This window comes from Jatropha curcas, chromosome 3, assembly GCF_041381405.1.
Source record: "Jatropha curcas cultivar XTBG-Jc1 chromosome 3, XTBG_Jcur_1.0, whole genome shotgun sequence".
In the NCBI taxonomy this organism is placed as follows: Eukaryota; Viridiplantae; Streptophyta; class Magnoliopsida; order Malpighiales; family Euphorbiaceae; genus Jatropha; species Jatropha curcas.
The window spans coordinates 19542853-19553930 of record NC_143153.1 but is presented as its reverse complement, the minus strand read 5'-3'; the positions used below and the strand labels follow the sequence as shown (position 1 = coordinate 19553930).

The 11078-nt window shown below is 32.2% G+C and overlaps 1 protein-coding gene across 6 annotated transcripts in view; it reads right to left on the bottom strand.

Moving 5' to 3' along the window:
* Positions 1-4215: 4215 nt before the first annotated feature.
* Positions 4216-11078, bottom strand: part of TOP3A (topoisomerase 3alpha) — a 48139-nt gene continuing 41276 nt past the window's right edge. Inside the window, exons 19-25 of one of the 6 annotated variants that reach the window (XM_020682413.3) lie at positions 8777-8855; positions 8281-8352; positions 7884-7955; positions 6779-6943; positions 5072-5192; positions 4588-4856; positions 4216-4452 (exon numbers count right to left, since the gene is read on the bottom strand). In XM_020682413.3, coding sequence (XP_020538072.1) covers positions 4619-4856; positions 5072-5192; positions 6779-6943; positions 7884-7955; positions 8281-8352; positions 8777-8855 — 747 coding nt within the window. In that variant the 3' untranslated portion in view covers positions 4216-4452; positions 4588-4618. Of the gene's footprint in view, positions 4461-4586; positions 4857-5071; positions 5193-6287; positions 6385-6778; positions 6944-7883; positions 7956-8280; positions 8353-8776; positions 8856-11078 lie in introns of those variants that run through there. The other 5 variants (XM_012226576.4, XM_089719540.1, XM_089719542.1 and 2 more) reach the window with 5 other exon arrangements.

Sequence of the window (11078 nt, the reverse complement as noted above, 5' to 3'; positions counted from 1 at the left end):
CTGTAATCCCCCACCTCTCCTGTTTCTCTATACTCCTGGTCCAGTTCTTTGACAATATTTTGAAGATTAGCACTATTCATAATTGGTTGTGTGTGGCTCAGTTCTTGGCTATAGGGAGGGGCCATACTGAGATTCGCTTCGAACTCCACCTTATGGAGTTGTTTATATGCTGGATAACTTTGTTGCTTAGGTGATGGCGGAGGCGCATCATGCTTTTTGTGACGTTGGTTCGTTGGTCCATATAAGGGCGTCAGTTCGCCACCTTGATGAGGGATTTCGAGGAGGCATTTTAGCACAACGGTGAATTATGAGTATGCTTGGGCTAGTGCAGCCACAATTTGAGAATCAGTTGTTGGTGGAGGGGGTATCACGGCATGTCCAGTTGCCTCGCTATGGTTGTTGCTCTGACCCTCCATGTTAGGATGTTCAATCAATTCGTTGGCCATAGTGTTCAAGATGAATGGGTTTGAGATTATTAGGAATTGAAAATGTGTTCTATGCTTATCGCACTAATTGTTAAACTCTTATAAATTGAGGATTTAGAGAATTGTGAATTGACCTCTTGTAGGCTTAATTGGAAATATTTATATTGATAGAGAAATAATTATAGTTGAATAAGGATAGTAGAAATCCTAGTTTATCTATTAATTAGAGTTTATTTAAAAGTTTAATATTTTTAATATTATTTTTTTATATATTTTATTATTTTATATTATCAGTTAGTAAAATAACCAATAGTAATTAAAAAAATATTTATATTTCCTATTTAATGAAAATCTATTTGTTTTTGTTTAAATTTACTATATAATTAGTTTTAACATTATAAAACTCATTAAAAATAAAAGAAAATTATTTTCACATTAAAATATATTAAATAATTTATCCGAATCACTTTTATTCTTGAATTTCAATATAAAAATTAAAAAAATATTATGAAAGAACAGTTTAAATAATATATAAATATCCATACGCAAACTGTGAATTTACAACTAATTCTATTTATATAAATATTATGAAAGAACAGTTTAAATAATATATAAATATCCACCAACACTGATAAAATTTAAAATAAATTTTATAAAATTTAGACATTTTTTCTCGTTTTGTTTCTCTCTCTTGTCTCTCCCTCCAGTTGTATTTTCTTTCTTATTTTATTCTTTTTCTTTAAATTTTTTAGTATTTTAAAAAATAATCAATTTATAAAAAAATAAATAATTGAAATTCTAAATTTTACAAGAAAATGAAAAAGAGGTAAATAATAGAAAAGTAGCTGTAGCTTCATTTCACGTGGGTTCAGACCTGAGATCTAATCTTAAATCTTAATCACATTGACATTTTCATTTCGAAATTTTTAAATTGAGGAATTTGGAATTTTGTGTTTATTTTATAATTTAAAGGACTCTCACACTCGGGCTGTGTTACGGTTTATTTGGGTACAAACCCATAGATGGGTTAATTTAGCCCACAAAGTACGTAAGAGACTAAGAACAACCTCTCACCTAAAGAGGAAAAATTTTGCCCATCAAACATGTGAAATTATAAATGGGGGTTCACAGTTCTAGTCACTTAGGAGAACACAAATAAAATTAATAATGCCAATTTATAAAAAAAAAATTTAATCAAATTGAACTAGAACGAATACTCAAATTTAATTCTAATGGAAATTCAAAATTATAAAAAGAAATAATTAAAAAATAGCTTCCCATTCCTCAAAAAAGAAAATTATATATGTGTGTGTATGTATTTATGCATTCTTGTATATATTATATATAATCGTGATTTAATTTTTTATATCTATAATTTTCTATAATTTTTTATTTATTTATAGAATTTCTATTTTGAGTTAATAAATTTACATAATAGATAAGTTAGAGATAAAATATTGTCTTTTTTTTTTTGAATTTTTAATTGAGTTTAGATACTAGAGTTTATTAGGGTTTCTAATTGAATAGTATTTGGTTTTTTATTTTAATAGTACGAGTTGATTTCCTTTTTTTTTAATGTTAATATTAATCGTTATCATAATAATAATTATAATAAAATTATTAATTGAGTGGCTATTTGAGTATTAACCAGATAGATATTATTCATAGAATAGAACTAAATCCTACTTACACAGATCGCTCCTAGCTATGAGTGGCAAGATCACTGACTGAATCTAAGACCAAAATGATCCATTTCGATTCAGTTCAAGGAGCTATTCAATGCATATACAATTTGTTAAGTTAGTCAATTTGAATTGAATTTGTTATTCAGTTTGAGTCGATTTCATAGAAATTCATCAGTTGAGCTTAAAACCAAATTGACATAGTAAAAATCGACCAAAATCAATCGAACTGATTGGTTCAATTTCAATATCGGTTAGATTTATGTCTAAAACTTTTGATATCCATTTTTTATCTTGATTCGGTTCGATTTGAATCGAATAGACCGTTTGCTCACCCATACTCCCAGTAAGCATTTGCTTTGTCTATAAGGATCAAACTCTCAACTTTATTTAAAAGAAAAAAAAAATGTCGAATCACTCATCTCCACACATGTTAGTTATTTGTCTTTTTTTTTTTTTTTAATTTTAATATCAGTTATTATTAGGATTCATAATTTTATTTTATATATTTATATTGTCTTAAACCAGAAACAATATTGAATACTTGGTAGCTAATAAATCTAACGTAATATTCTTTTTCACGGTATTTTTTTTGAGAGGAATTGAACATATATATAATACATTTGGTTAGTTTTTATCAAACATGAACTATAACTATAAAATTAACGTAAAAAGCAGACTCACTCTTAAATAACATTAATACTTATTTAAAGTCCACACACATTATTATTTTTTATTTCCACATATACATTATTCTAAATAAATAACTTTACATATACATATACATTATTTCCACATATACATATACATTATCCTAAATCCTGTTAAAAAGAAAACAAATACATATACCCCAAAATTGTCCCCAAAAAATAATCCACGGAACCCACGAGGAAAAGGCAGCTTCATGGATTTAGTGACTTGGAATCCAGCACCAATAACTTAGGTTCTCCATTAATCTCATCATAAATGTATCAAAATAATTAATATAAAAAGACAAATACATTAGAATATAAAAAAACCGTAGAAGTTTAATATTAGTTTTTTTCTTTTCAAATTTTAGATTTTTTTTTAAGTATTAGGAAGGGAGATTCGTCTCCCACCCGATTCCAACCACTAGAGGAATTGTCCTGATCCAATGGAAAACTTCCCTGAAGGTCATTCATCCTAAGATTTCCAGTAGACAATCTTGTAGTTCTTTCAATTCTCTAAGCCATTCCACCAAAATACGCATATGATAATTAATTTTCCCTTTTCGATATATAATCCAATTTATTCATGAATCTCACATTCTACTACCATAGCTAGTCTATCATCCTAAAAGGTAACCAAAAGCTTTGTTCTATCTACCCTTTTAGAATCGCTTTGCCAGATCGGGTGTGACAATTCGAACCTGGATTTATTATGAGATATAAACTCTAGATTCTAAACCATAAAACCTAAATATTAATATCATAAAACCTAATTTATCTAAATCTTAAATCTTAATTTTATTTTGTGCCATATATATGTTTTCAAAAATAAAAAACCAACTGATGAAAATATAAAAAAGAAATGCCATATTAATAAGGCACTCGCTTTGCTTAAGTTTGGCAATAAAAATCAAACAGAATCCCTACCAGCGTGACGTGAACGAGCAGCGGCAAAAGGTAGGGTGACAATTTCAGAGGGTTTGGATTCAATTCGGTTTGTTTAAATTTTTTTTATCATATCATGCTCAGCCATAAACATAATTAATACTCTATCTCTTCCCTTCTACTTTAACAATAACATTTCATCTTTTTCTAAAAATTAAAAAACATGATTGATTTTTTAAAAATACATAATAGAATGCCTAAATTACCCTTCATCCATTTAATTTTACTATAAAACCAATGTTAAAGTGAAACAAAGTAAAATAGTCATTTATTACTATTAAAGTGGAACCAAAGGAGTAGTAAAATGCAGTTTCTGTTTTAAGCACATTCCGAGTTAGACATGAAGATCATCAGAGTATGAATATATATACAAGGAAGAGCCGACTCCAACAACTTTAAGACAAGCACCAAAAAATTAGTTTCAGCCGCAAGCATGTGCACAAGGGAGAAAATTTGATTTGGTTGCGGTTCAAATCAATCCAAAGTATGAAATGATTTTGGCATATTGATAAATTCAACTGTCATAATAATCAGTTAATTCTAAAGATGACAGAAAAAAACAACTCTTTCCAAATTAAGTTATCACATGCGTACATGAATTGGAAAAACATGAGATAATAACACAGCTCCTTTCTGTACAAATCTTTTCATTAAGTTAATTTCATAACTATCATGCAGGAATAACGGACAGCAGAATGCTACTCCGGCCTTCTGTTTTCCTATCTCCACAGGGAAGAGAATATAAGATTCTATGTCAACTGAAAATTACTCCTCAAAATAGAAAATTTTAAGCTGTAAATTTATCAAATTATAGGATAATAGAGATAGAGGTGGTGGGTACACAACCTATTTTGCATGCATAACATCTCAGATTGCATCAGGAAACACGATTCGGGCAGGCATTTGCAAAGTGTGATGGATCACCACATACATAGCATCTTCTGCCAGAAATAGGATCACCAGTGGCTGATACAAAAGTTACATCAGCACCACGGCCTCCACTCTGCACACCTCTGCCACGCCCACTTCTCCTGCTAGGGTTTGATGCTGAGTTATCCATACTTCCATGGGGAGCATTTCTTCTGTTGCTGCCATTGTTCAAGTTATCCTCCCATCTGCAGTGCAGGAAATCAACTAGTTCTCATAAATATTCAGCTCAGATCTGTTTGTCCCTTTCCTTTTTTTCAATGTGTACCAAATAGGTTTTCTTTTATTTATTTTGCTAAACAGTGGGCAAAATGTAATTAACTGATTCCCCTCAAAATGCTTTTCTAAGATAACTAAAAGAGGGATTTCAAATTCAGTGACCATAAGCTTAGGTTTTGCATACACAAAAAAGTTGCATCCTTGCGATGAACATGAGTAGAACTTTCTGCCCCTGTTATTTGCAGTATTAGCCGTACGAAGAAGACAAGGCGTTCCACATGTCCCACATGAAACTGAAGATTCCCCTGCATCACAGAGAGCAATTAAGAGCAATATCAGTTACAAAGTATAGCGGCTTCTGAGATTATTTTCAACTAACATTAACTTTAGAGAACCAACAAAATTAACTCAATGTCACTTAAAAGGACCCTTGAAGAAATAAGAAACGTTAACCAAATACCCCTCATCTGAAATAAGTATTTAAAACTCAAGATTTCCTGATGTTTAATTCCATGGTTCAGCTCTTCCAAATATTATAATGTCAAGTCCTAGGCTCCATTAGTTTCCAAACATTTCTAAAGTTTCTCATATTGGGGTGCTCAAGAAAATCAGTCAACAAAAAATATTTCCTAGTCATTAAGAAACCGTTATCATTTTTATTTATTTCCCTCTTAACAATAAATTCTTAAAATACAAATTTTTATAATCCAAAATTATAAATTAAAAATTTGAACATTTTTTAACTAATTTTCAGTGTTTGCAACCAAACAACAAAAAGTAAGTTTTTTGGATAATATTTTCCAAGAAAAATGATATTCTTAGAAAATATTTTCCAAAAGTTAATTATTTTCTGAAAACAAACATAACCTAAATGATCTCATTTATTCTAGAGTTTTCCCATATTTCAACCCTCCACAATTTTATTCTTTATCAATCTGCTCCACATACTTTTAGATTAGTTTCAGTTTTATCCATCAATTGAAGGACATCTGGAACAAACGAGTCTGTGATGAGTGAGACATGCTAATGTAGACAAAGAAACTTCAAGTGGAAAGAATGCTTAAAATGAGATTTGCCCGGTGTCAAAAATACCCAAAAGCTTCACTAAGACAAGACCATACTTGTCCTTTCCAAAGCTATTTCTGAAACCATGAGATAGGTTCTAAGCCACTGTTGCTTCAATCGTCTTAGGCACCGAGTGCATTCCATGTTCAAGCATTCTTTCCATTTTAGATTTATTTGCTAACATCAAGGTGCCATAAGAACTACACATCATTAATTGCACAAGATTCTATTGGCAGATAAAATTATTATCAATTAAGAATATGCAGTGAATCGATAACATCGAATAGAATGAAAAATGACGAAAAGTCCATGATGAATGAGATCTTTAGCCTAACCTCTACCTGGTCTGATGTTTGTCTTAGCTGATGGGAATTCTTCAAATTGACAGATGAAGAAGAGAGAAAAAGGTGAAGAGAGGGGCATGATTCCCATCTACAAGAGAAAACTACATTTACAGCCAAATCTATGGTCCTACACAAAGCAAGGAACGTCTAATCTGCTGCCAACAATTGAAGGGTTCATATTGATTATGGATCAGACAAAGTAAAAGAAAATGAGACCTAAAAATGTTAATCATTCCTGTCAAACTGTCCAAAAGAATGTAAGCATACTCCCTGACAAATGTCAATAATAACTCTCCATGGTGAAGTCATTTTTTATTCCATTCTCACGAAATGAGATATAATAATATGATGTCTATTACCATGTTTGGTGTTTGTTGATATCTCCAAGAAGTTGTAATCGATGCTAATTCAACTGAGAAAATAAACCTGCCTCTTAAGAACATCTTAAAGGACCAGGTTAAAGTAAGAGTTTATAGTAGTACCAGTCTGTTGATTCATTCCACGGGACTGAGCCTGTCGAGAAGCTGAAAGTCGTGAAGGACAGTCACTTGAAATATGCCCTATTTGCTGACAATGAGTGCAAGTACCATGCCTAGTGTTACTTTGTTGGAGGTTGCTGGATGTTGTATTTGGAGCTCTACCTCTTGCTGCAGGACATATTCAGAAGCATTTAAAACTTTAACTTGGTAATTGCAGGAGATTATCTATTAGATACAAGTCCCCTTTTCTCTCATGGAGCCATTTTGGCTAATGGTATATCAGAACAGCAATCGCTTATTTCTAGGGAAATCAGCCTCCAAAGACTTAAATTGTGGATAAAACTCTTCTTCCCCATTCCTTAACTAAGATATGTATAGAACTCTTAACCAACTACCTCAACAACAGACTGGAGATATTTTTGCCTACAAATTCAGTAGTAAAAAAATCGTCCATGGAAAATATTTTCTGATAAAATGAATTATTTCCACCATTTGGTTTAGCATTAGGAGTCAATTAGAAAGGCTTCCCAAATGATCAGAGCATATACTAATGGCTAGATTTAAGACTTCATAATTTTACACTTTTCACTGACTTGGATGAAAGAGGAAATTGAAAAAAAAGAGGTTTGTGGTGGATGTAGGTGATTGGTGGCAATCAACAATGCTCAATAATGGGTAGCATAGGCACTGAATCGATGTGTATATGCCCAAATGATCTTTTCATGGGTTTCTTCCTTCTAATTTGTTTTTAGAAGTCTAAAAATACCTTCCAACTTCAAAATTAGGGAGTCATTTTCTTTCAAATAGTTCAGTGTTCCCTTTCATCATAAAAAAAAAAAAAATACACATATATACATAAGTAGACCATTTTTGCTTATGCACTAAAGCCTAGAAAATGAAAAACAAATTAAATAGAAGTTAAAATTTCAGGAGAACAATTTCCATAAATAGTGGCTTTGTTTCTGCATGAGTAACCAAAAACAGAAGGGCTAAGAGCAGTGAATTTGAGAGTAAGAGTATAATCAATAGTAATTAGATTTTGCACATTTGCGTAAGAGATTATTGTGGAACAGCCAATTTGCCCAACCACCTAAACATATATACAGACCTTGTACACGGGAACCAGTTCCACATATCTCTATCAACTGTCTTAGAGTCTCATCACAGCCACCAATGCAACCTGATCGCAATGTCAAAGACATTCAATACTTGCTGTTAGTGCAAATTCCACAAACTAAACTGTAAAGGCTATCCCTAAGGACAAGAGCCAACTGTAGATTATCCTTCACCACAATTATCAGTATTAGGTAACAAGCCTGATAGCTAAACATCTAATACTACAGCAGCAAATTTTTAGAGGTAAGGATGAAAATGAGTTCCCATTTGGAATTTCAAAATGAGAACAGTTTATTTGTATATATAAAAAGTAGTCTATATTTTTCAAAAGGTTGTCCATGAAAATTTAACATAAAGGAAGTTCCAATAATTCACGGTGCTGCACATACCTAAATGGTTGACATTGAAGCCAGGTGGTATTTCAAGCTGCCGAAACTTGAACTGTATCAAATAAACGGGACCTAAAAGGAAAGTTGTATTATTAACATACAATCAAAATTTCAAGCATGAAAGCAAAAATAAACATCATCAACACAAATATATGCTGATAAGATAACATAAGTGCAACATTTATTGCATGAACAATTTAATAAGATGAAGAAGCCTGAGTGCTAATAGAAGGTATGAGATATGTCTCATGGCATCAGATCAATAGCATAAAAAGGACCAACATATTTGTTAGAAAATTTTCTGCATGCTCTTGTACCTCTAAAAATTTCTAATCTACTAAGTTTCACAAGGGACATGCCACCTAAAGGATCTAATATTCACATACAAATGAAAATTGAGAGACTTCTAGCACTGCAACAATTTAGCAAAACCTACTTAAGATATGGAGAATAGCTGAAAACGATTAAGAAGTAGTCAAGTATTGTCAATAAAAACCTGGAGTGCAATTGTTGCAAATATTGGTGGTTATGGTGGCTTCTAGCACGGGTCCAGGAAGCCATATAGCATTCCTACACTGGAAAGATAAACAGTTTTCAAAAAACTGATGTGAGTCCACATAACTATAGGACAATTGCTGCAACAAAAATGACAAAGAAACCTATAAACTTAAAGGTCACACCGCACAAAAATTAAAATTTGAAAATCCTAGAAGTAAAGGTTAATAAAACTATATTGAAGAAGCTTGATGGCAGGATAAGCTGTGAGGGAACTTTAAGCAATAAAGTAAGGGTTCAAATAAATGACAACAGAGGAGTCCAATTATTTATATGTGGTTGAGTACTAATCTGCAAAATTGAAATTGATGCTTTACAACCTCCTTTTATTCACATTGCGATTATATGTATGTCTGGTCTACACTTCAACTTGAATAAGTTAAAAGATGCACTAAAATAAGACTGAACAGATTATAAAGTTGAACAGTGAAGGCAACAAAATGCGTACTGGACTACTAATAAAATCAGGGTTCAGGAATAAAAATGGATGCCGACTAGGAAATTAAGAAAATTTAAATTCGAAAAACTTGAGAATTTTAGAATTATGGTTCAGATTTTGTCCATGTTGCGAAAATGGTAGAGCAAAGATTTACTCACAGCACACAGAAAACTGGTTCTGTAAAATGAACCTTCAAAAGGAGCTAATTTTATTGATTGCACAAACAATAATACACATGAGAGTTTACCTAGTTTTAACCATATAGAAATTAAAGGAAAGAATATGTTTTATTTCTTTCAATTTCTGATATATTTTCAACCTCTACACCACTATATATATATATACAAAAAATTGTTCCAATATAGAAAGTAATCTAAATAGGAATAACCCTAAACTAGAAAACATAATCTTTACACTAATTAGGAATAAACCTAAACTAGAAAATACAATATTTACTTTAATCACAAAGATTTCAACACTCCCCCTCAAGTTGGTGCATAGATATTACTCATGCCCAACTTGCAAACTAAAGGATGAAACAACTTGCTATTCAAACCCTTTGTGAAAACATCAGCTAGTTGCTCTTTTGAAACTATATAGGAGACTCTTATAACACCTTCAACTATCTTCTCTTTTATAAAGTGACGATTAATCTCTATGTGCTTAGTTCGATCATGCTGGACTTGATTGTTCATAACACTGATGGCTGCTTTACTATCACAAAATAAGGATATATTTGTTGTTTCAACCAACTTTAACTCTTCCATTAATTTGCGCAACCATAGAAGTTCACAGATTCCCTATGCCATAGCTCTATACTCAGCTTCTGCACTGGACCTTGCAACAACAGCCTGCTTCTTGCTTCTCCATGTGACCAGGTTTCCTCCAACAAAAACACAATAACCTGAGGTTGATCTCCTGTCATCAAGGGAACCAGCCCAATCCGCATCTGTATAGCCTGTTATTGTAAAATGGCCATGTTTAGAAAATAAAAGTCCTCTACCTGGAGCTGATTTTAAATATCTCAGAATCCGATGCACTGCTTCTAAATGAGACTCCCGAGGGTCACACATGTACTGACTCACTAAACTTACAGCATAGGCAATATCTAGTCTAGTATGGGCAAGGTAAATCAACCTCCCAACCAATCTCTGATACCTGCCAATGTCAACTGAACTTCCCACTCCAGCTTGAAGCTTATGATTAGCTTCAATAGGTGATTCTGCAGGTTTACATCCCAACATACCAGTTTCTTTAAGGAGATCAAGGATATACTTTCTTTGAGAAATAAAAATCCCTTTTTCTGACCTAGCAACTTCTATCCCAAGGAAATATCTCAACTTTCCCGAATCCTTAATCTCAAACTCCCTAGCTAACAAATTTCTCAAGTGAGTCATTTCTTCTTCATTATTTCCAGTCATTACTATATCATCAACATAGACCATAAGCAACGTGATCTTACCTTCATGATGTTTAATGAATAAAGTATGATCAGCATCGCTCTGAATATACCCAAAGGAAAGCATAGCTTTACTAAATCTTTCAAACCATGCTCTTGGTGATTGTTTTAACCCATATAATGACTTCTTCAGCTTGCAAACTTTTCCTCTGGTTTTGTCATCATCAAATCCAGGAGGAATCTCCATATACACCTCTTCTTTCAAATCACCATGTAGAAAAACATTTTTAACATCAAATTGATGTAACTCCCAGTCAAGATTGACTGCACAAGACAACAAAATTCTGATTGTGTTCATCTTGGCTACAGGGGCAAATGTTTCCTGATAATCAACACCACAGGTCT